The sequence below is a fragment of the Nymphaea colorata genome, chromosome 1 (assembly GCF_008831285.2).
Source record: "Nymphaea colorata isolate Beijing-Zhang1983 chromosome 1, ASM883128v2, whole genome shotgun sequence".
Classification (NCBI taxonomy): domain Eukaryota; kingdom Viridiplantae; phylum Streptophyta; class Magnoliopsida; order Nymphaeales; family Nymphaeaceae; genus Nymphaea; species Nymphaea colorata.
In genome coordinates, this window is record NC_045138.2 from 13868891 (window position 1) to 13894760 (window position 25870).

Below are 25870 nucleotides of genomic sequence, written 5' to 3' on the forward strand. Positions count from 1 at the left end.
AAATTATTAAGTAAGATATTAGTGATTCGATTGTTGTTTACTGTTTTCTGAAGTCAACAAATAAGAATAAAATTAAATACTTGGGGAAAAAATATAAAAAAAAAAAAGCCTTGGAATGGTTTTTCCAAACGTTATACTGCTGAATTTATTATTAGTTGCACTGGTAAAAAGCATAATTAGTAGATTAACATGCACTCATAACATGGACCAGTTATGGTACTACCGCAAAGACATTGTTATAAGCAAACTTTTATACTCCATTTCGGAAGCACAGCATTAAGCAATCTAAAACAACCAATTTACACAGCCAAGCTCTCTTACAATATAACAACCACAAACTATATATAAGGTTCTAATGGAAAGAACAACTTTCTTTTTGTCCTGAGATAAACAATATCCAGATCTATATATCACGGTTCTCAACGTTCTTGTTGGTTCAGTTCATCCTTTATGAGGCATAGGTATTGCACTCAAGGGAACTGATTTCTTCAAGCTAATTCCCAGCTTTTCACTCATGTCAATCGTCTCTGGGGTGACTCCCTGAGGCAGAACCCAACCAAAAGAGTGCAACAAAGCCCCCAAAGTAAGGGGAAGCATTCTATGGGCCAAAGGCATCCCGGGACACATCCTCCTGCCGGAGCCGAAAGGAAGGTACTCAAAGTGTCGGCCCTTGTAATCGATGGTGGAGTCCAAGAACCTCTCCGGCTTGAAGCAGTGTGGTTCTTCCCATGCTTTTGGGTCTCTGCCAATGGCCCATGCATTAACGAGCACTTGGGAATGTAGTAACCCATGAGGGTGCATGCCTCCCTGGCTTTGTGAGGAACCATTAGAGGCAAAGGCGGGTGCATCCTCACTGTCTCCTTGATCACTGCTCTCAAGTATGGCAGGTCCTCTATATCTTCCTCTTCGATCCTGCGGTGCCGGCCGAAGAGCTCAGACAGCAACTTGGCCATGACAGCGGGGTCGTGGAGGAGCTCTGTTAGTGCCCATTCCACAGTGCTCGTCGTCCTAGTGTCTGTGCCGGCGATGAACATTTCCTGGGCATCATGCAAAGAAGAAAAAAACACACACTTTAGTACGATGGATTAAGCTGCTTCTCCAAAAAAAAAATTATCATACTTGTAAGACTGAAGATCCAAAACCGATTTGATGTCATGGAATTTAGATGGACCAGGAATAATGTTAATATATGTGTATTCTTGTGAACATGAATATTTTGGGAATTTGAAATTTTGGGTCTATTCAAATCCAGGTTTGAACGGTAAGGCATTAATTTAATTGGCAAGTACCTGACCATCAGATCCATTAATGTCTGAGGTGGGCAGATCACATGCGGTGGACTTTGTGTCGGATTGCTATCCTGTTCTATGCTATTTTTATATCTATGTCCATTTTTAGGTGCTACACTTCCTGAGCTTATATGTATTGGAGACCCGTTTTGAACATTAATTAGACTTGACAAGTGAATCTTTTGTTTGAAACGCACAAGACACGGACAAGTAGTTCAAGCATATGCCATAGCTATACATAAGGCCATCATCTATATATGCTGCTTCTAGTTATGTGACTGAAAGTCTGAAAAGTGAGTGGAGAGCTGTATGTCAAAACCAGTCCAACGTTCTACACTTCATGAAATGGAACATGTTACCCATGAGCCATGCATTTAGGTTCAAGAATGTGTCGGGCATGCATGCGCCTAAATACGTGCTTGGACTTGCAGGAGTATTAACTCCCAAGAACTGAACAGCTGTACTCTACAGAGCCTGCCACTTAGCGGGTTTTGGTTTAAGATCTTGAAATTGAAGAAGGTCAAGGGTTCCATGATCTAGTACTGCAAGTAGTTACGCCCAGCTTCCCTACTCCACAAAAGATCAGAAAGAGAGAGCGAGATTTCGTGGCCTACTTCGAGCATTCCTCTGGTTTCAGAAGTTTTCATGAATACGCATGAAGACCAACTTGATTTAGGAGAATATATTAGCAGAAAGACTTACCAGTGCAATTCCATTAATGACAGTAGGAGAGAATTTGGCAGGTTCATCTTTGCCGTCGCCTTTGAAATCCAGCAGCACATCCAGAAAATCCTTCTTTCCCGGCTCCTCTTTGACCTTACTTGCAGCTTGAAGCCTTTCTCCGGCGAACCCACCTATTATATCGAAGGCCTTCTTCGTATAGCAGCGCGACTTTCTCTTTATGCCCTGCGGATCTAGCCACTTCAAAAGGGGCACAAAGTCTGCCAAGTTATGTTTCCCCACCAACTCCATGATCTTACCAGCAAGGACAAAGAACTCGTTTCCTTGCTCGCACTTGGGATCAACCAGGTCCCTAGAGAACATAAGGTTCCCAAGAAGGTTGAAGTTCATCAGGAACACAAGCTTGGGGACGACAATCGCATCCTTGCCATCACCACTTTCTTGTCTGATGAAGCTCACCATGGAGTCGATGCACTGCCTCCGGACGCCCTTCATGGCCAGAAGGCGATTGCTGGAGAAGAACTCCAGAGCGCAGGGGCGGCGAAGAAGACGCCAGAAGGGGTTATACTGGGCAGTGATGATGGAAGCCGTCTGGTTGTTCGCCACAGTCCCATGGCCGTCGTCTAAGATATCGATTTTCATGGCTTCATAGAGCGTGCGCCCTGCGAGCGACAAGTCATGAACTTTGTACATCTCGCGGGCTGCGTCGCGGGACGAGGCTACGACGGTCCTCATACAGCCGAGCCTGAGGGTCATGACCGGGCCATACTTGGCGGCGAGGTTCGCAAGGGCTTGGTGAGACCTCGAGTGCGAGAACATGTTGCCCACAACGGGCCAGGCTAGCGGGCCTGGTGGCATACGAACGAAGGTATGGCAATAGAAGCAACAAGCAAACACATATAACTGCGCCCTCTAACATGCTAATCTCCAGAACCATGCTGGAAACTAAATGGCATATAACTGGATTGCAGTCTGAAGAGAGAGACAACATTGAGGCGAATGGACAGTGATCTAAAGAGAGAGAGAGAGGGGGAAAAGAGTACTGTTGGGGAGAGAGAGAAGTGCATGCCTTGAGTCGAGATGATCTCCAAATTCCAATTGCTTTTGCCATCAATAAGTAGAGAAAAAACAAAATACAATCTAACTTTGAGATCTATCTTTCAGTATCCTGATGAAGCAACATAATAAAGTTTGAACTCTGTAGTTTAGTTTGAAAACTCAATTGCACAGAACCTTCTTTCTTATAATCACCAATCTTCAGTATTCATCGCAATGAAAAGAAAATGGACTAAGCTCGAGGCCACATCTCATCTGCATATGGGCAGCTTCTCCTTAATTTGTAATTGGTCATCATAATGACGACGACTGGATCATGTGCAGAACTTCCTAGAGTAGGAAGAACTGACATGCGATTCAATTTGCAACAAAAGTGATCAAATCAACCTGAATCGATCATGTAGAGATTCGGGCTCCATGTTAAATGCCGCCAACTCAGTTAAGGTGGCGGATCTCTATCATTCGTTTTCTCAAGTGAAAAGGAAATGATCAAAGTGCAAGTCACATTGGTTAATAATGTCACTCAATTTGATTCTATAAGCAGTCTTTGACACCGCATACTCGCATACTAATCGAAATATTCGTCAAGTTACTAAAATAATCCATTAAAAAAAGGACTAGAAACAAGCAAGCGGATATTTAATACGTGAACCAACGTTTTTTTTTTTTTTTTTACTATATGCATCTTCTCTTATTTTAATATATATATGGCATTCATTCTCTTACATTCAAAACCCTTATCTGCTTCGAATATAAAAAAACATGCATATCACTTGGCTATTAATTTAAACTGTTCACATGAGAAGCGCAAGAATATAGTTTCCACGTTCTTCACATGTTCATTCTGTAGATTGGTACTCAGTTCCGCCATGTGCGCTACATGCTGAGATGTAGATGACTAATTTATTTAATTTAAACTACAGATAGCATCTGCTTACAGCATTTAAAGATAATTATATAATCATTTTTTAATGAATTTGAGAAAAAAAAAACACTGATTTCTTTTTTCTGTACCTTTTTTTCTCACCTTATTTAATTAATTTACTCGTTCAGTCCGATCCATAATTATATCCTGGTTCGGTTTAAGATCCGGTAACTACATCTGGATCAGTTCTATGATGTTCCAGCGGAAGATATTGATATCTGACCCGAGCGGAGCTTCCAAGTCCTGTTGGTTGGATTTTGATTCATGTATATATATATACCCGACCCGGATCTAACGATTTAACATCCAAATGGCGCTTTCGTGATTTCTGGGGAGTCCAGGTCGGAAGTGGAGGACCTGGTAAAGGAAGGCGCGTGGGGGTCGCGTCCCGCCCGTGTGGTTCCCCCCGATAACGGCCTGTCCGCGGACGGAGTCTCTTCCGAGTGGAACACACGGACTCCGTCTTCCCTCGTTTTCCAACGCTAATTACCAAAACACCCTTATCCACGATCCAACGCCTTTTTCTTCTTTTCAGCGTTTGGTTTTTCCGTAAATAATGCGTATAGTTAGGATACTTTTTTGGGATTTCGGCTTGGCATGCTCGGACCCATAGATTAATTCCGATTCGTTTTTTTTTAAATTAAGAACACCTACTTTTTATTGTTGGAGTACATCTAAGTTATTTTAAGGTTAATATAAACATCGATTAGTTTATTCATCTCAAATCAATTTTTGCAAAAAATGTTGTCCCACAATCTAGTGTCAGATTAAATTTAATTTTCTAAATTATTTTGTGCCAATGAAAGAATAAAGAAAAAGTTTTTAAAAATCTAAAAATTAAACATATGTTGAGGTTTACTTTCTTAACTTCTAAAACAATTTTGCTTGTTTGTCCTTTTCTTATGTGACATGCCTTAATATATAAGTGCGGAATGGACCTCATTCAAACCTACTATGCTTGAATGGACTGAGTCCACGGATTTTTTACCTACAGCATCATGAAATTTTAGCAGGTCTTTTTCTCATTATATCTGGATACCAAGGTGACATCATTTTCTATGTAATCTCCGGATTTCAAATTTTATTTTTTCCTGGATAAAAGAAGCTTAACGGGAGCCTTAATGCTGGTTTTCCATCTTTTGTCGAACTAAAGGCTTAAGATACAAGTTGTGGATTCGGATTTTGCATTGGCGATCTGGACCCAGTCCAAGTGCTCTAGGTGGAAGTGGACCCGTTCAAGATGAGCTAACGGTAGTTGAGAGTAAGGCTGTCAACTGTCAGGGGCTTGGGTCCCGGGTCTGAGATGGGACCCATATCGAAAGGTACGTGACTGTATTATGGGCAGTTTCTGAATGCAGCATCTGGATATGGATCCCGGTATATCAGTTCAAATCAGTATTCCAATAAGGAATGTCAGCTAGGTCAACTTTACTTACACTGCAAAGAATAGGGGAAAAGAAGAACACCACATAGAAGTGGGACCCGCTCGGTGTGCAGTTATCAATACATGATCCATGCAGGTGAGATAACTAGATCCAGATTATCCGCAATCCAGATTTATCCAGAAAAAGTGGGATAAATCAGTGAAACTGAGTTTCGATGATGACCCTTTGTCCTGAATTTCGAGTTTTTGCGTTTTTCCAAGTTTTTAAATGTGACCCATAAAAGATAGGTTCGGTCATGGATTTGGTTCCAATAACGTGATAGAGGTAGGATCCATATGGAATTTATGGTGGCACATTTATTCTCGGTTGGGCTCCAGGCCTGAATCCAGACAAGAATACCATGGATACACTCATTTATGTGGATCCAGACTAAGACGTCATGCCAGTAGGATCCAACCCATAGACAGTCAGCCCCTACATCCATAACGCCAACTGGACCAAGCAAATGGGAGTAAAAGTGAATCCAATTCAAAAGAAGGGTCACATGATATTTTCGATAAAAACCGAGCACCCCAAAGGACTTTTACTGCTCCAGAGTGGTTTCTTAGTAAAATTGAGATTTACTGACTTCAATTTGAGAATTCTAGATAATAAGATGACTTTAAATTATTTTAACGCATAAGAGAAGACAAATAATCGAAGATAAGTTCCTCCCGTTAATTTTGCTTCTTATCGGCCCCGTACCAATCCTAAATGCCCTTCTGCTAAAGGGATATCACGAAAGCCTGAATCGTCATTTAGGCAAAAGAGTAGAGGCTCTTTCGTAATTAGGCGACCATCCCTTGTCTAGAAGCCCTTCCGCTACGCCCATCATTTTTTACCATTTTAGTTTTTTATTTTTTTTAAGACAAATTAATTAATTAATTTTTGTGCACCGAGTCAAGCACGCGGTACATTTGGTCTCGTATAAAAGGGGAAGGAGGGGCCGACGGGAGATGCAAGAGAACGGAAAAGAAAACAGAGAGAGAGAGAGAGAGAGAGGGAGGGAGCGGGAACGATCGATCCGCCATGGCCGTCAGGGAGAACCTTGTTCAATGATCAGCGAGTCCGAAGGTACCTCCCCGAAACTGCGACCTTCTGAACCAGCTTTTTTGCCGTCCCGCGGATTTCCCGGGAGCCACTCCCGCTCTTTTCGTCGCTAGCTCTGGTGGTTCCGGATCCTTAGTGAGGGTAGCTTATATTTTAAGGGGTTTTCCGTTTCTCCTGCTGGTGGAGCGCTCGCGGGTGCGGGATTCTGCGTCCGTTTCTCTCCGGAACCTGGAGATTTTGGCGTGCGGTTGGATCTAGGGTTTTTTTTGGGGGTCTCTTGCTGTCCACTTTGGTTCTTTGGGTGGGGAAAGTTGTTTTTTTTTTTTTTTGGTCCGGTGAATGTTTGTGGTGCTCCTGGGTTGGCAGTTCGAGATCTAACAGAATTCGACCTAAAGGAGAGTCTTTTGGGGTTTCTGTGAACGGGTTTATCACCTTCCCTTCTTAGTCGTTTTGATTCCCTTAGTAAGTTTTTGTGCGTCAATTTTGGCGTTTCTCTGGTTCCCATCGCCGATTGGGGTATTTAGAAGGAGGAAGTTTAAAATTTTCTTGTTTGTTCTGTGTTTTGATTTGCTTTCTTCGTTTCGTTGTTTGTCATTTCGAGAAAATATTTGTGTTCCGGAGGCGTTTGATTTTCCTTTTTTTGGGTGGAAATTTGTCCTTTGTTGTGTAGTTTCTTGCTCTAAGTTTGCAAAGAGTGTCTTCTCGTGTAGTATATCGTCAAGTGAGGTCTTGATTCTACTTCTTCCTTGTCCGTTCTGTAGTTTCTTCGGTATAAGCTCTTCTGTCTGTGTCTTGTATGGGATGGTGAGAAGCCTTCTCTTGTAAGAATGCCTGCTACCGATTATCAAGGTTCTTCTGTGCCTTTTGCATCAATAGGGCGTTCAATTTTGAGTATAAGGCGTGATCAGGTTCATTCTATGGAAGGGAATTTGGAGTCTGCCTCTGCTCAAGACCAGAGACTTGAGGCTTTCCAGCGCATGGTCACTGAAAACTTCCACGACCTTTCATCTTGCAACCCTGACGAGTTCCTTTCACTGTCATGGATTAGTCGCCTCCTTGATGGGTTCCTTTCCTGCCAAGAGGAGTTCAGGGCAATCCTTCAAAGCCATCGGTTTCAGTTCGCCAAACCCCCGCTTGACCGCCAGACGTCTGAATTTTTTGAGCGCAGTGTCAAGGCGCTTGATATATGCAATGCCATTCGCGATGGAATTGAGCAGGTCCGACAATGGCGCAAGCAACTTGAGATCGTTCTGTCTGCATTGGATTCGCGCCAGCGCACTCTCGGTGAGGGGCAGTTCCGGAGGGCAAAGAAAGCATTGACTGACTTGTCCATCGGGATGCTCGAGGAAAAGGAAGGAGGGTCTGTTCTAGCTCAGAGAAATAGGTCTTTTGGACGCAATTCCAGCAAAGAGCGATCGGTGGGGCATTTTAGATCCCTTTCGTGGAGTGTATCTCGCTCTTGGTCAGCAGCTCGCCAACTTCAGGCTATTGGGAACAACCTTAACGCTCCTCGTCACAATGACGTCTTAGCGACCGGTGGGCTTGCGGTGCTTGTATACACCATGAACACAGTTCTTCTATTTGTTATGTGGGTTCTAGTTGCAGCAATACCTTGTCAAGATAGGGGCCTTCAAATGCATTTCTCAGTTCCGCGTAACTTCTCATGGGCTGCTGCTGTGCTTTCCCTGCATGAGAAGATAGTGGAGGAATCCAAGAAGAGGGATCGCAGGAACTCATGTGGGCTGCTTAAGGAGATACACCAAATTGAAAAATGTGCACGTCATATAACAGAGTTGGCAGATTCTGTCCACCTCCCGCTGTCTGTGGATAAGGAGAAGGAAGTAAGGCAACGAGTTGAGGAGTTAGGCCAGGTATGTGAAGTATTGAAAGATGGGCTCGATCCGCTTGAGCACCAGGTTAGGAATGTCTTCCACAGGATCGTTCATAGCCGAACTGAGGGCCTTGATTGTTTGGGAAGGCCACACAGTTCCGAGTAATATGCTTTGCTGTTTGGGTGCTTATGTTGGTGTAAAGTTTTGCAATTGTATCGTTTCTTTTCGAGCAATTCACTTTGAGGATGTGAAATCTGTCGTTTTAATGGAAGGAAAGGATATAGCTATACCCCCAGTTCCCTGCCCGCCGTGAATAAGATGTTTCTGTGATGTGATGGGAAGCAGGCAGTGCCCTCTGTATCTAGAAAACACATTTTGTACAAAAAATGGTTGCCCTCACCATACCATCGGTACTATATCTTGGCTTCAGCTTTTGTTGTATAATTTCTGACGGTGTCCCAATGCTGAATTGATACTTTGTAGCTCTGACATGCCTTTCCTTCTTGCACTTCCTCTTTTCCCATATAATAAATGTATATTTTGTTTCCCATGTATTTATCTATATCTGTTGTTGAAGACGTGGAACGGGGCATTAGCATGATATGGTCAGTTTCCATTTTCACAAAATAATTAGTAGTTGATAACTGCATCCAGATGCCAAAACTTAATTATAGTATTTTGTCTAAACTTGACTCTGCATATGAAGAAACTTTGAACCGAATTAAAATTCAAAAAGAACTGGAGCGCACCATTCAGGGCTTCAGGTTATGGACCTTGGGGTAAAGAAAAAAAAAACTAGTGAATATTATTCAGTATGCCTTCTTTTCTGGCTGAAAGGAGGATGTTTGCACGTAGAATGCAAATGTTTCTTTCCTTTAATCCTTGCAATACATGGTTACTAGAAATATTGGGCTCCACAAACTGTGTACTTCAAAGGAATTCTGTTATTTTATTTTTGTTTCATATGTTGGACTAAGAATCGAATCGTGTCCTCAATCCTATGCTTATTTTTTTGTTCCCGTGATTTTTTTTCCCTCACTATTTGCAACATGGAAGACCAGAACATAGCTATTCGAGTGTCATTTGCAGTGCTGCGCTTGATGCTGTTTTTTGTCATTCCATTTGTCGTGCTGACTTGTCATTATTCTACTAGAAAAAAGTTTAAATACTTCAGACACTACACCTACCGTTCCTCCTTTGGTATCCTTGTGCAACCAAATCTCGTGCATTGTTTTTGATGTAAATTTTGTCATCCAAGTGATGATCCTGTGCCATTTATTTTCCCATCTATTTTGTGTTATCCTTTTTGTTTACCGCTTGACGGATTTAATAAACATGCTTTTTTTATTTCTTAATAATAATTATTGTTTCATGGATACTGAAGCCTGAAGAATCTTTTACATTATTTCACCAAACTGTACAGCTGTCACTTTGATGGTTTTACCATCCCTTGCAGCCTTGGATTTGAATACCATCCAGTGTGGCTTAAGGGTGATGGTTGTAAGTCCTTTTCCATCCCTACAGTAATAAGTAATATATAATTTATTTAGTAGACCACCTATGAATTATGTCTGTTGCTTGGTTGCGAGTTTCAACATCGCGTTGATGTTGTAGGTGATGTGTGAGAGTTGTTTAAACCATTTCTTTTTGTTCAAAACTTCAAAGTTAATGTTCTATACATTTTATCTTGGTGATTTCTCTGTTTTTATTCTCTTAGAGCGACGGGAATTATTGCCTCTGCTACCACTGGTAATCTGGATGACATAATTCAGCCATTTGACATGATTTAAGAGCGTATCTGAATTATGGTCGTTCTAATAGTTTGTTGGGAGTTGTTCGTTTTATCAAATTTGCTCTTTACAACAGTAGGGTACTTCGGTTTTTCATACTGTTGCTTTTTTCATCGTAGTTGTATAACTATGCTCTGGTGTGGGCGTGAACTTCAATTACTGTAGTCTTCATTAATTACAAAATTTAATTACATATTATTTTCGTAACAGCGCATATACGTTGAGCTATAATGATTAAAGTATGCTTCATAAGAGAAACACTTGCAAAAACTTTTGGAGCAGGATTTCTGAATAGTTGTTGCTGATAAAGACAAATATTATTGGCATTTAGATAGGTTGCTTGTCAGGCTCTTCCCATTTAGCAGGTTCTCCACTCTTTCAAATGAACAACTATCTTGTTTTTCTTTGATTGCCCGGGTCGAAAACTTTCATCACCTACCGTGCGTTGACATTTGACAGGGCATTGTTTAATAAACAGTGATATTTTCATCTACCTGAAGATATTGCAAAGCTTTTACCTCGTCGGAAGGGGAGCAGCTTCTGTTACTTGTCTTTGGGATCTTAAATTTGGTGGGAACCATGAATTCATGGTTGATGAACATCGGTGTCCATGTGAACATTCGTTGGTGGCTATGTTTTGGCTGTTTCTCTAGTAGGTCAAACTTGAGGCTGTTTCTATGGGGGGACCTTCAGGTCGGTCTTTTTATGAAATCGGTGCTGTAGAAGAAAAATAAGGTTAGTCACGGCGTTGCAGGAGTCTCCACTTTAAAAACTGTGATTTTCAGATTTAAGTCTTGACAGCTTCTGGCCGTGTTTATACCTAGTACAGGTCTGGCATTTAATGAAAAAAGAGTAATCAAGTGTATGGCCAGATGGAAACGTAGGTTGGAATGATATTGCAACACAACAATCTGTTGTTCCAAATGCCAGATATATAACCCATTTTAACACCAGTGTAGAAAAGAAGTTTGAGCGTGTAAATGTTGAGCACTCATTTTCAGCTGTATACGTTGAAGCTGTGTTTTGGTACGTAGAGCAAACGTAGCGATAGATCATGTTTCTGGTAACCAAAATATCTTGTGAAAAGAGACTTCGATGCCAAAATTTTAGTCGAGTTGACCGTACTTTCACGTATCATCTCCTGTTTATGTTTTAATGGATGCAACATTGAAGCACACATATGCTAGGATATCTGTATGGACGAATTCTGGTATTTAGGCCTCAGTATAATAAATAAACTGTATCAAGCGTGTTGGCGTATCTGAGAAGTGAATGCTAACAAAATCACGTGTCATGATGTCGCTGCGTATGAGAAAATAATAATAAAAATTGCGAAACGATGTCGAGCTGAAGAGACCCTAGTAAGTTTCCTTTTTGTCGCGTTATCATAAGGGTTGGTAAATGGTATACCGAAAAGTACCAAAAGTATCATGATGTCAGAAATAGCGAGTCCACTGGACTTATGCTGAAGTGTGCAGGGGCCGATTTAAAACGTCCAACAATTTCCGCCCTATGACGGTCGCCGAGACCAACACGAGAAATGTTCGATTACTGGAGAATATGAACAGTGATATCTATCTCATTTTATGCTGCTTTCTGCCATCCCATGCTTCCACTGCATGATCATTTATGATGCTCAAGCAACAAGACAACGCTATTGCTCGAACCATAGTTTTTTATTATGTTAAAAATAAATGATGATTTTTGTGTTCCCATCTTTACTCTAATGATTTGTTTATTCTTCTATGTTTTGGATTTTGCCGTCCATTGAAATATGGGCCACAAATCGGGTTGTTCCGAGAATCCCTTACCTATGAACACGCAACTTTGCTGTCTGTGCCATTGCACGTCAGAGCCAAGATTCTTTTTTTCAGGAGCAGGCCAAACGGTCCAACGAACTGTAATATATATATATACTCACATATAGTATTTGCAAACTACATTGTAGTAGAAATGAACATATGTCGTATATAATTGTTTACGTCATGAATGTAAAACGCGACATCTCCTACGACACATTTTAATAATTTCTTGTGTTATTAACAGAAAATGATAATGTGCTTTATTTCTATTACAATGAAATCTCTAATGATTGATAAACATAGCTAAAGTTCAATAGCATAAGGAAAAATCAATAAACTACTAATCTTTTATGTAAAAATGATAAATCAACTGAAGTTACCATAACACCCCCACAATTTATACATCATAAACAATTAACCGTAACTCTGATTTGTGCCATTATTTCACAAGTTAAAATACAGACGTGAGTTTGTTCTCTCAAAAAGTAGCCATTAATCATGAATCTAGAACTTAGAGCAGCCGTCAGTTTGTTCTCTCCAAACCTGACGCCAATAAGACCAGTCTATTCAAATAATGCTCAAGTTGTTCAAACTTTATACTGTTGTTTAAAAAGTATAAGATGAAAATAGACAAAATGACGATCGAACAGCCTTTTCCAGACCTGCTAGACCTTTCCTGAATCGAATCTCGAGTGCGATTAAGAGTTAAGAGTTCACATTGACGACCAAGAAAGAAAAGAAGTACTAAAATTCTTAAAAAAGAAAAAGAACTTCATGGTGAGGAAATTTTTTTGGGGCAAACTGCAAAAAAACAATATAACAAGCAAAATTGAAGCACATATGTGAATCTGCTACCTGTCGATCAACCAAGATCGAGAGCCCGCTGCAGAGAGTTCTCTCTGACTCTCCTCTTCCCTTCCACGTCTCTAACCTCATTCTTGCAGGTTGCAGCCCTGCTCAGCTGCTCTCTCGTGCTCCCCTTTTCACTCTTTCATTCTCTATCAGTCTATCTCCCTCTCTTTGTCTATCCTTCTCTTCCTCGCACTTTCTTCCTTCATGCATTTTCCACCTTCCAACCAGTTTTCAAAACAGGGATTTAAAAATAAGACAACCAAAAGGGCTGATTTTTATGGTAAAACCAAACTGAACTCGAATCCAAACAATACATGAACACAACTAAAAATTTACAAATTTTTTCAATCATGTCCCCGATGAAGGTCATCATTTCAATTGAGATAATGAAAAATCATTTCATCTGTGCTTTCAAATACTCAAAGTCGAGCAGGTTGGCGAATCATACTTATTAATACACTTGACATGAAAATCAAAGGAAAATCTAATTGTTCCATCATGCGTCACGAAGCTGTTTTGACCACCAACCGATCAAGATCAATCGTATTTTCTTCTAAATTAAAGAACAAATAATTGAAGACGGGAACCCCAAGCTCTACAAGCTAACATCTGATTATTAATGAATAGACCTTCCAACCATTTGATGTGAAACCGTGTGATGGCTCTCCAAATGTGACCGAACTGTCACAAAACCAATCCATATAATTTACAATTTCAGTAAAACCTAATAATAAAGAAAAATAGCACCACTAGAAGGCCAAATTTACATTTCTTTTGCCCCGACAAAAACTTTTGCTAACCCCCAATTTAGGATCAGAACATGCGGGGAAATACATAATTTTAGGGTTACGATATTGATGCCCACAAAAAGAATTGCTAGGAACAAAGATAAAATCTACAACCCTGCCAAGATTGCCCACTAAAACAGGCACCCCAGGCATGTTAGCGACGTGGGGTGGATTTACAGATGATGCAGAATATGTTACTAAAGGTCACGTGAAGAGCTCCGTAAAGGACCACATGATAAATTTTGCAAAAACATCCGTCTCCAGAAACTCAATGTGTGCAGCACGGCCAATTATTGTATTCAAAGATCTGCCCTGAGTAGAAGTATCAAAGTTAACATCGCAACGCATGAATGTGCGCGGCTCTATGGAGGGTGCATTGATCTGATCCAAGCAAGAATTTAACATTTCTGAAAAAATTGATCCTCTTTTTGAGTCAGAGGTCGCTGCCTGACAGAACTCAATCCGAGCTGAATGATATGGAACATAGCCATCCTGAGAACATAGTCAAAATGTCTTAGTTACCAATACAAATAGTTAACAAGGCAATAACCGAGAGGAAAGAATATACCTGTGGTGAGGACAGCAGGATTATGTTCTTGAAATTCTCTAATGTCTTCTGCTGCAATAGACAAATATGTTTTGTTAGAAATGGTTTCCCTACTGGAAAAGATCAAAGGTAGGACAGGCTATCAGCAACCAAATTGATCCTGCAAACTTAATCTCAAAACTAATTCATCTTTTGCTTATCCATAATAACATTTTCATCACAATGCCGGTGGATGATGAATAACTTCATCGACAAAGAAGGAACTAAAATACTTCATTTTTATACCCAACAGGTTAGCATAGTGGGATCGGGCCATGGCTGTCAAGTGGACAGTTGTGGTTTGACACTCATGGGCATCAGTTCCTTATGCAAGGAAGAAAGTTGTAGCTCCTGAGGTTAGGGGGGGCGCTTGCTAGTCTCCAAAATGTTTAGGTCTGGATTTTTTTTTTTTTTTTGAAAAAGGAAAACTAATACTGCTCCTGTTTTGGGTATGGAACACCATCAAACTTAACAGAACCTACTTTGTGCGAACCAATTGGCAACCCATCATTTCTCTGAAGATTAGAAGATTCATGTTTTCCATGTAATGATGGATCCTCACCTAATACAAATATGAAATATTGGAGGTTTTTTCTCTAGATCCATTCTTTCTTATGTGTTACCTGTACTAACGACTAACAGTCAGGAGGACTCTTATTAGTAATAAAGCAAGATATAAGAATAAAATTAGGGATAATCAAAGTAGCCTCCTTGTTAATATCAAATGCTACAACCCAACAAAGATATGAGAACAAATATGCAACAGTATGCATCTCCAAGCGTTGCATTATTAATATGGTCAATCATTGGAATCCTCAGAAGTCAGATCAACAGTAGTTTGTGAAGCCAAGTTAAACCAGAGGACACCTGATTTAAGTAATTAACCCATAAAATTCTAGCTTCAAGAAACAACAATCTGTGTCTGATAAATAATATATACCTTACAAAGCTTGTAGAGAAACGTATTGTGCATATCAGCATCATCACTAAAAGTAAGCTGGTGGATGCAATGAGCTCCTTTGAGCTTCTTGAGAAGCCATAGTCCAGAGTTGAACAAAGTGTTTGAGCTGTATAAATATCCAAGGTGGGGACCAGAAATTGACATGTAAGTGTGTAGGTATTTTAGATATGGCTCCATTACCGGCTCTGTATAACCACAAAATTTCCAAATTGTCAAATTCTTACACACCCCAAGACCAATGAAGTGTGGCCATATGAAATGCAACATTCAATAAGGAAAGAACATGACCAAGAATATCTGAGGTTTGAGGTTTCTATATTAGAGAGATCTGAGGTTTCTATGCCTTTCACGTATGCAACATGACAATAAGTTAAAATTTAGTGGAAAGTAATTCCTGATCAAATAAGATTGCACATACACAGTGACTGCAGCTTTTGAAATTAGCAATTGTACCAAGTTCTGAATACCAACAATAGCACAAACGTTAAAACATCCTTATACACAAAGTGGAGAACCACCAATTTAAAGGCCCAGATGATTTTTCCTATAAGCTTCTATCTGGCAGAGGAAGGCAAATTAGAAATTTCAAAAAATAGGATCAACAAGAAACATCTGCTAGCACAAAAGCTTGAACATTCAGGAAAGAAGCATCGTCTCTAAATCTTGGGAATCAATTCTGACATCCCATGTCTTGGCAAGGAGAAGGGTTAACGGGATGGTGCAATTGAGCAGGTGAAGAAAACAGTGACCACCATATATAAACAAGAACAAAAACTCAAACCTGTTATGGCACTTCTAAGAATGAGGTTTCCTATGGAATGCCCAACAAAGCTCAGCTTGACACATTTGTATGTTCCAGATCTTGCTTCCATTTTCTTCTTCAGGAAACGAGCCACTTCTTCTGCCAGCCTTTCACCCATTTCCCTGAAGTCTCCCGTTGTTCTATCCTCATTCACCTCTGACATGAGACATTCTGCTCCAGGATCTATCAACAGCCATTGGTTCCGAACAAGCCGTAAATCCAGATGATGCCCCTACTTATCAGTAACTTGAGTAAGAAAGAGTACCAACTGATTTGATTTGTGCAACCATGTAAATAACATAACTCAAGCAAGCCAAATATTGTACAAGTTCACAAATAAATTGGATTAACTCATGGTGAGAGTATAGTTCAAGCGAAGGTGCAAACTTCCAATTTTCATATGATCAAGCTGCATCAGTTCGGAGGCATATGAAAGGAGCACCAAACTGACTGCTGCAGGATGCATATAAGAACTTGGAATAACTTACTAGAATTTGTGATTGAACCTCTTCTGCACTATATATCAGGCTGACACACTTGATTTAGTGACCGAATTTCAAAAAATCACTGGTTTCCAATACCTGATTAATCTTTTGTTTAACTTTTACATTGGGTCCGATGTTCTCTTGCTCTTAGCAACATTTCCAAGTTTCCACCACTCGTTTCTAAATTACAATTCAGAAATTGTGGGCTATGTTGCATAGACACGGACATGAGTGCCAATTGCCAAGTATCCAACACTTTACATGAATGTCAGACATGGTAAAAATGTAGACATATGTACATACATGTGTGTGTGTGTGTGTGTGTGTGTATATAGACACACATAATCTAACTGAAAGGAAGTGAAGGAGGGGCAGCACCTCAAAGGAAATAAAGAATTTGATAAAGAATAAAATAATATCCTTTTTGTTCAAAAAAAAAAAAGAAAAAAAGAAAGGGGAACAATAACTTAGAAGCAGTCAAGGTGTGTTGTCGTCACATCAGTGTCTAAAGAAGGCATAGGCATTTCTTTGTTATAGAAGTATCCAAGTAATTAGATAATATGTGCATGTTTCCAGTATAGAATTGCAAAGAAAAGCACAAGTCAGTATAGGACACAGCAATGAAATAGAGAAAGAAATAAGAGCATGCATAAAGAAGAAGAATATCAGCAATGCCAATATAAATACCTGAAATCCATGTACAAAGACCACGAATGACAATTGACGACCGTTTCTTCTTCGTCCAGTACCAACTGACTTCCATACATGCTTAGAAACTGGTCTGGCATGTGAATCAGAATTATCTTTCAACTCGGCATTGTTGATCAACAAACTTCCAGTAACTCCCTTATCCAAACTTTTGATTTTGTGTTGCTCTACAGCAATAACTGGAACATGAGAAGGATCGCCAAAAATGTACATGTCTTGAATCGAGCGATTGTTGATCTGCACAAGATCCTTATACTTTCAAACTGTAATATCCACTTCACTATTAAATGAACCTTAATTAATCAGCGACGCCATTGAAGTTTTCTGCACATAATGAAATAAGATACCTTCATTTGTGCGATAGTCCGTCTGTGTAGCTCAGCACGAGAGATAACATTTTGCAACGGCTGAACCCGAAGAATGAGAAAACAGAAAAGGAAAGAAAGAAAATCAAATTCATCCTTTGTTACTGACAGTTCCATGAGCAACTCATAAGTTAGACCTACAGGTGATCTACAACTCCCAAAGTAATTACCCACATAAATTAAGAAGTTCAACTGTGACATACATCATCACCCGCCTTCCGTAGGACATTAACTTTTCCAAGCACTGCATAATGAGATGCTTCAACCCCATTTTTAATCTTGTGACTAGGGGTTTCTACTGTGGAATTGATCATCCATATTGACCATTCAGCCCTCCTATCATTGCTCCATACTTCACGAAGATATTCAACAATCTTTGCTCTGTTCATTCTGAATATTAGAGCATAAACCATTTGATTAGAACAATATGTTGTCCAGATCAAAACAAGTGACCTAATTGCTTAACCTAAATCTGCAATTGCTGCAAAACAGCAAAAACAGTCACCCAAAGATGATGAACGTTTACAAATTTAGAACCACTTTAATACTTAAGCGTGTAACAACCAAACGAGGGAAAAATGAAAGACAGACTTCATGAAAGACACTATAGCAAAATAAAATATTGGCAGAAATATCAATCTACTTTTTATTATTTCTAATTGCTCATTAAAGAAAGCAACATAAACTGAAACAGAAAGGAAGAGCTTTTTAATTTCCCAACATACCTAAGATACATGCTATTACACCTATTGTAAAAACTAAATATATGGTGTTATTACCAACAACAAGTTTATTTACAAAAGTCGTCTTACACACAGTGGGAAAGATGCTAATGCAAGCTATCAACAAAGTAACCTAATTGATGTCACAAGCTAAGAGAATCCAGAAAGGTTACAAACTGCATCACTATGGCAAAAGGAACAACGAATTAGCAGGAAGTAAAATCTGCTATACTGTTTGTTATGTTGCCACATTTTATTTGCAATAACTTAATGGTATAAGCAGAAAGCATGAATTAATGCTATGACATGTACAAAACCTTTGTCAAGGGATTCTATCATGAGACTGAATATAAGCTGCTATAATCATGACGAACAAATGGAGTAAGAATCATACCTGTGGAACTTCAGAAATGCATTCCATATCAAAGAAAGTTGGTACCCCAGGCAATGAAATGCATCCAGAAGTTCTTCACTGGACAGTGATTTCATTACAACTGCATTAGCACCAAGATCGTTCCTCCCACTTACATTCTGGATAATGTGAAGCAATCAATCTGAATTATGGGCTGAAAAGCAGACAGACAAAGATGCAGACTTCCAAATTAATCAAGTACCTGAAGAGAATTAGATTCATTTTCATCCTGTCTACCCTCATTCCTTTCTTTCATACTCCCAGAATCCAGGGTGTTTGAATGCCGTTGCGAAGGATATGAAATCATCTGATTCCAACTCATACCGGATGGAACATCCACCAAATCATCAATTGCATAGTCAAATATTTTGCTGAGCTTCTCTAGTTCTTCAAGAAGTATGTTACGTGAATCATACAATGCCTTCACACATTTGAGTTCTGTTCTGCCAAGTGATAGTCCTCCTCCTGAAGCCTAAGCATTTAAATGAAACATTAACGGTGTAAAAAGTTCTAAGAAACCCACTAAATATGACACTGAAGAAAAGAGTTTCATGAGAAGCCAAAGAAAAGCAAAATTCTTCTTATTTCATTAGGCCATTTTAACATGTTGAACATCAAAGTGGGTAGGATGTGATGGTGAAGGCCGTCCCCAAACATGAAGTAACCATCTTGAAGGCCGTCCCCAAATATGAAGTAACTACAGAAAAAGTTCCATTAATTGTCATGGTAATAGCAAATAATTATTTCACTTTTGATGCCTATTTTCCCAAATGAAAGAAACACCAATTTTAATCATTTCATTAAAACTTTGTTACTATTTCACAAAATTGCAATTCCATGTTCAACATCATGGAAAATTATTAATAATTTCTTCCATATTTAAAAGAACCAAAAATTCTCTTTTATGGAAGCAGTGAGTTTCAAAGGAATCAGATGAGTAAGCAAATTCAGCTTATATTTAGAAAAATAAAGATGATTCCAAAACATCATGAAGGAACAAGTTTGGCAAGTTCCATGCACTCCATGTGGAACAAAGACTAGTGGAAGTGTGACAAATACACATCCATTCCACAGGTTCCCACAGAAAATACAAGATACCAACAACAATGAGCAGTTAGTTGGCACAGAAACAAGCAACAAGCTTTAAAAACAAGACACATTGAGCTTGCCTGATAATGTTCACCATACTCTGCAACAGCAAAGATTTCATTTATCTGATGATCACTGTAAAATGATGAACATGTCAACAACATTATGCAAAGAATTAGGAAATGCCACCGATCCATGGTGAAAAAGATTGAAACATGTACGATGAGACAATGGCCAACCTGATCAGCTTCTGCGGAGTCACAGAAGTTCCAGCTTTCAGAAGGACTGTATGCATACTCATATCTACAAGGACTGCGTGAAACGCATCAAAGTGAAGAGGGCAGTATGAGTGCAAGCCTAGAAGTGCTTTTGGAGGAACACGAAGTTCATGAACTGCAGCAGTTGAAGAATCCAGAGAAGCCTGCAGTTCAGAACTGAGAAACAAATGCTTTACTACAGCAGGTAACACATTCTCAACCAAGGATAGGTCCTTGTATGTATCACAACAGAAAAAAATTAAATAAAGCACAAAACTGCCCTAGAAAATTAAACAACATATGGTCTTTGAACTAGCAATTCAAAGTCTCAAATGACTATAGATGAACATCAGCTTACATGTCTTCACTTATTGGAGCATAATGAAGCTCAAATTTCAGTATTACCGCAGAAGCCGATGAACTCTGAAAATTTAATGACATCAGAAATCATATTGAGAAAGCGTGTCAAGATTGACAAATGGAAAAGAAATAGATGATCATAAGTTTGAACTTTACATGATACAAAGTTCTACGAGAACTTGAGAATAAACATTGAAGCAGAAGGCCAACTAACTATAGAGTATAGAGTCATAGACTTACCTCATCCAGATCTAGAGCTAAATTAAAGGATATCATCACAGAAAGATGCACATCCTGCCTTGCATATTTGATTCGGAAAGGCTGAGTCGAAAAACTGTGATCTATGTCACTTATTCTCCAAATGGTATAGATATCATCACTACCTAAATCTGGCGCTGCATAAGCACCCATAAAGTGTCAAACGTCATTCTTCATTCCAAAAAACATGATTTGCTTCACAAGGCACTCAGGCAATGTTAATATGCACAATGCAGTAAATGATATTTCATGCATATCTGTATAGTCAAAGGTGCTACATGCAGTAAGAAAGCCTAGGCAGGGATCTAGATGGGCACCTATAGAAAGTCTAGTCAGCGCTAGTTACCACAAAGGAAAAAAGGAGAAAAGAAAAAAGAAAAAAACAGAAAGGTCGAATAAATAAGAAATAAAGGAGAAGAAACAAATGGGAAAATAAAAAGAAGAAAGAAGTGATGAGATACGGGTTCTGAAACTTCTCCACCCCAACCAAGCACCATAAGATTTGAAGACATAAGAAGACTTCAAAGTTTAGAAGTTGACAAAAGAGAAAATCTGGCCATCTATGTACTTATGTTTCTCTTAACCCGCCTAGGCTCGCTTTTTGAATACAAACCTATCCATAGATAAAAAGGTTTAAAGCTTGACGAATCAGCTCAGTGACTTGGCTGACCCGGACCCACTAGGCCCCCTACTGGGTTAACCCAGTAGGGTGAACTTCCAAAACTCATTGACGCTCATACCAAATACGTTTGACTTGGCTGAGTCACTAGTCATCCAAGAGTCAGGCAGACTAGATTGAATTTTTCCCACAAAAGCTTGGGTAAAATTTTTTGTTGACTGGAGTTACTCTTAACTAGTCATGCAATCAAGAAAAAAATGAGCTTTATACATGGGAATCTGCTAAAATGAAAAATTAACAACCTTCTTCTTAGTTAAAAGGGTTGTTTAAGACAAGAAATCCGACGATTAGGATTTCACAGTCTCTTCCTGCACTGCAGCACTCTTCCAGCTTGAACAGAAATTTCACAACCAGTTTCCAGTGACTTGTACCAGCATGAACAAAGATTGTGGATTGAACAAAGATTCCATCAACCAGGAAGCACATTGAAGGTATGTTGTTTCTTCTTCTTAAAATTATAACACTGATTTTCAATCTTTGCCCAATTTTTTTTCATTTTCCGACATCTCTCTCTCTCTCTCTCTCCCCCTGTGTGTGTGTGTGTGTTTTTCTGTTTTTGGGCTCCAAACTGAAAAAGAACCTTGCTTTTTCAGTGGATGTCTTGCCTGAAGTGCAAAGTTCTTTTTTTTTTTCTTTTTTTTTTTTGAGGGAGGGAGGGGAGGGTGTGTGGTGGTGTGGGTTCCAAGTTCCAACTGAGGTTTTTAACAGTCTAATCAGTTTCTTAATTCTAACCTATTGGAACATAAAATTAATTAATTAATTATTGTTAACTTATTAAATTAGCAGATTCCATGTAAAACATAACTAAGATTTGTTTATGTTTAAATGACAACTTATATACTGTTCTTCAAAAAAAAAAAATGTTAACAAAACCCAGCCCAAGCCACCAAGTGGACACGGTGAGTCACAAGTCGATAGTGGACCAGCCGAGTCCCTTGGGACTGCATTTTAAAACATTTGATAATTGAGGAAAAGACATAGCCAAAAACACGAAAAAACTGAACTATAATATAATATCTCATAATAGCTTCTACCTTCTGTCGTAAATCCATAAAAAAGAACCAGAATGGGAGGAGATTTACGATAATAGGTAACTCATAGCTACGCATAACTTGAAGATGCAGAAGGAAGTCAAGAAATTCTTAACTGTTGTCCCTTGGAATTTATGATGATTCTTCACACTCAGTCAAAACTTTGCACACATTCATGTTTCAAAGTCAGAATTGAGAACTATAAGATTAATCTTTCTTCCATGTATAGGAAGACAGAAGTTGAGAAATCCCACTAGATATCCTGTGGGAAAATTACCATGCCTAATCAAATGAAGCCGCCGAGTGACCATAAAGTTTAAGCAGCAAGTTGCTAGAATTTCATGACAGACACAATAGATGGCTTTAGCAATTATAGTTGCATCAATATAATATTGAAAGCAAGTTGCACATTAAGACCAGGACTTGATCTGAGACTGCAGAAATCAGAATGAATAGGATAAGTTACAGCCAATCAACCACAGTATTCAACATATTAGGGTCAGACTTTTTCAAGTTTCTGAGCTTGATGATTGTTTTCTGAAGCAAGGTGGTGCACGGTGCAGCTGGCCATGTAAATTGCACTTGAAATCATGAAAGTAGCAATTTTCATACAGCTGCCATGTCACATAGCAGGCAAAATGCTGAAACCCCAAATTATCCAACTGTAATCAGCAAGCATTGCCAAGGCGGGTGTTTATACTTTATTGATTTGATAATTTGGTTCATGATTTCGTTTGTCCATTCCTTCAAACATTGACACCTATTGAATGAATTTTGGCACCATACGGTGAACGGTGAAAATGATCAGACTGCCCATAGTAGCATCTTTGTAGAATTTGTAACCTTCCCAAATTCCTATGGACCATCACCCACATTATGGTTTCCCTTGAACTGGGTGCACCAGAGAAAGCTTTCATACTTGACTTTTTTCAAGATTGTTATCCCAAACCACATGTCTGCACTATGTGATGGTACCATGAAAATGTGCTCCATCAGCAATCGGAGGTACTTGGACAGTTGGACTAGTAAATTAACTTTATCATTGTGCAACGGACTACGAATTTACCAGCTTTACAAAGGGCATTATTACTAATCAGAGTTCCTACTCGCGTATTAACTTAAACTCAAAATGAACACGCAGTTCAATATAAACTTCATATTGCGGCTCAAACTCACAATAAGCATAATAAAGAAAATCCTCCTGCAGCCTCTCTCTTTCTCGGAGCTAATAAATCTCAGAGCTCCAAACATTTCAAATAGTAAAACTCCTTTCCATTTCGGAAGTTTACATTGATGAAGAATTACTTCAGACATCAAAGATCCAGATAAATTGAGTGTCATGAACGTTGATTAAGCACAGATGGAAGTCAGAATAAAACTCCAAAAACAAAAAAACAAAAACGCATTTCCTCCCAAGAAAAGAAAGCGAACAAAGAAAAGATTTCGCTTAGAAGGGCTACCTTCATACTGAACGACTCGTGCCGGCGTTCCAGGTGATCTATGTTCACCATCCTCCCATCTCATAGTAATTTTTATCTGATACCATCTGCGCAGGCATCAAACTCAAAAAATCAGAGCACAAAACCCTAAGAGAGTTCCAATTCAAATTCACTGACTAAAAATCAAAAAGAAGAAAAGAAATACAAAAAGAAAGAAAAGGGAAAATTCTAATTTCGAAATGACTAACCCTTGCTGGAACAGGTCAAGATTGTGGAACCTGTGGATATAGACCCCGACCTCCTGCGCCAACTCAAACATGCCCGGATTCACCGCAGCCCCCCGATGCACCGACCCCGCATCAATCAACCGTCTCGTGGGCGTGACGGCCGCAGCGCCCTTGGAATTCAGACCGATGAAGTTCCGGAAGCGCCGGAACATAAGTGACAGGAAGAAGCGGCCCGCGACCGCGGCATGCCGGAGCTCTAGTCCCCCCTCGGATCCCGCGATCGGCGGCACGAATCTTCGCTAGCTCGCGATGGCATCCGAAACAATAACCGGAGATCGCCAGAAAAAAGTAACGACGAATTCCAAGAGAGATAGGCTTCCGTACGCCAGGAAACAGGCGATCCCGCAGAGTTTCCTGTCTTTCCAGACTCTTTTCTTCCTTCCCTGCAGGGAGAAGCTTTTCTCCTTCTCTGAGGTCAAAAAGAACCAAATCCCGTGACGTCGTCGAGGTCTGTGCTTCCCTCTCTCTCTCTCTCTCTCTCTCTCGCTATGTACACAAAAATTGCGGGTGACGTCTCTCTCTGTTGTTTCCGCGCGCCTGCGTCATAGGCATTAAACGGGCCGGGTTTCTGATCGAACCTTAATTTATTAAATAATCATCCCAAAAAATCGGTTTTGGATCGAATCGGCAAGGCTGGGATTCCATGAATCGGCTCATTCTGCCGTTCAGTTGAATCGGTGGTGAATTGGGAAAACTATTAAAAGATTATTCAAAAACATTTAATTAAAATAAGTGAAAAATAAGGCATCGTTCTCTTACATTGCCCACCAATCAGTTTGGTTTGGTTTGATATCCCCTTAAATTTTACAATTTTGCAACCCATATTAGTAATTAAATAAATGAAACTTTTCAAAAAAAAAATGTATTTAAATTGAACGAGATAACAAAACCAGTGTTATTTAAAATTTAAAAAGCAAAATTTAGGATGCATCGAACCTATAAACATTATCGTCATATGTTTTTTTTTCAGAAAAAGAAGAAAAATCTAAAGAACATGAAAAGAAAACTTTCAATTGTTAAAAATAAAAATTGTTTGACACATGATATCTTTGAATCGACCCTTAGACCATTCACGATCCGATTCAAGACGATAGACAGGAACCGGCAAAGGAAAAAGACGGTTAATAGGGCGCCAGAAAAGAGGTTAAAAAAGGAAGGATTCGGCATCCGTGTTCTTTTCCGCGGGCATCCGTCTGTTGGTCGACAATTAAATCGAGCAGAAGTTTAACCGGGCGAGCTAGTGGGGCAGGCGTTTTCCATTTCTTCTCAAACACGGCAAAAAGTTTTGTCTAGTTGAAGCCAGGATTATCAAGGAAAAATGCTTTTAGGAGGACAAAAACTTACTTTTTCACCACTTGGATTTCTTGGTTTGTTTAGTTAGCCAGCCAGCTGCACATGGGCATTCATTACTGTTGTTTTTGTTTTTATTTGCAGTTTTGGATGTTTATAATCATGGAGCACATGCTATCTTGGTTTATGTACATTCTTAAATCTGGTTGGTGCTTATCCATATATAATTGAGATAGCAAGGAATTGGTTGGAGTTAGCTCCCTGGAGCAGAGTATCTATTTTTATATGTTTAGTCACATAAAAACTTTGTGGACACTCTGTTAGTAGCGTGTGTGTGTGTGTATACATGTGATGTAGAAGTTTGTTTTTCACATAATGCAAACTTCATTCCATCTTTTTAGGCAGAGTTTCATTTCTACCTTATGCAATACATCTTGGACAAATATGCATCATGGTAATTGGTTCTTAACAATAACTTTAATGACGGATTGGAATAATTGATTATATATATATATATATATATATATATACAGTTCATGTCAACCTGTATGCATATTCAAATTTTAATCATTCAGTTTTTAATGCATCGATTAAACCTAGTTAGTTTGGTTGGTCCAACTTCTTGTTAAAGCTTTTATGTTAATGCATGT

The 25870-nt window shown here is 39.3% G+C and overlaps 2 protein-coding genes and 1 pseudogene across 4 annotated transcripts; 1 reads left to right on the plus strand and 2 right to left on the minus strand.

Annotated features, from left to right (window-relative positions):
* Positions 1–441: 441 nt before the first annotated feature.
* Positions 442–2828, minus strand: LOC116258065 (iridoid oxidase-like; annotated as a pseudogene).
* A 3511-nt stretch (positions 2829–6339) lies between these two features.
* Positions 6340–8807, plus strand: LOC116245772 (protein ROH1-like). 2 transcript variants are annotated; one of them, XM_031617325.2, is made up of 2 exons: positions 6340–6449; positions 7302–8807. In XM_031617325.2, the coding sequence occupies exons 1-2, from the start codon at positions 6431–6433 to the stop codon at positions 8420–8422; spliced, it is 1140 nt and encodes a 379-aa protein (XP_031473185.1). In that variant the 5' UTR covers positions 6340–6430; the 3' UTR covers positions 8423–8807. The 2 variants fall into 2 exon arrangements, with proteins under 2 accessions (XP_031473185.1, XP_031473184.1); XM_031617324.2 differs by having other exon boundaries at positions 6340–8807.
* A 4476-nt stretch (positions 8808–13283) lies between these two features.
* On the minus strand, positions 13284–24470 carry LOC116258892 (uncharacterized). 2 transcript variants are annotated; one of them, XM_031636347.2, is made up of 15 exons: positions 23892–24470; positions 23665–23750; positions 20477–20631; positions 20235–20299; positions 19859–20053; positions 19700–19754; positions 18733–19002; positions 18513–18649; positions 17600–17786; positions 17379–17438; positions 17011–17268; positions 15818–16070; positions 15016–15221; positions 14058–14105; positions 13284–13981 (listed from the first exon to the last, which is right to left on the minus strand). In XM_031636347.2, exons 1-15 carry the CDS (start codon positions 24080–24082, stop codon positions 13694–13696), a joined length of 2454 nt encoding a protein of 817 aa, XP_031492207.1. In that variant the 5' UTR covers positions 24083–24470; the 3' UTR covers positions 13284–13693. The 2 variants fall into 2 exon arrangements, with proteins under 2 accessions (XP_031492207.1, XP_031492200.1); XM_031636340.2 differs by having other exon boundaries at positions 14058–14108.
* Between the last annotated feature and the right edge of the window lie 1400 nt (positions 24471–25870).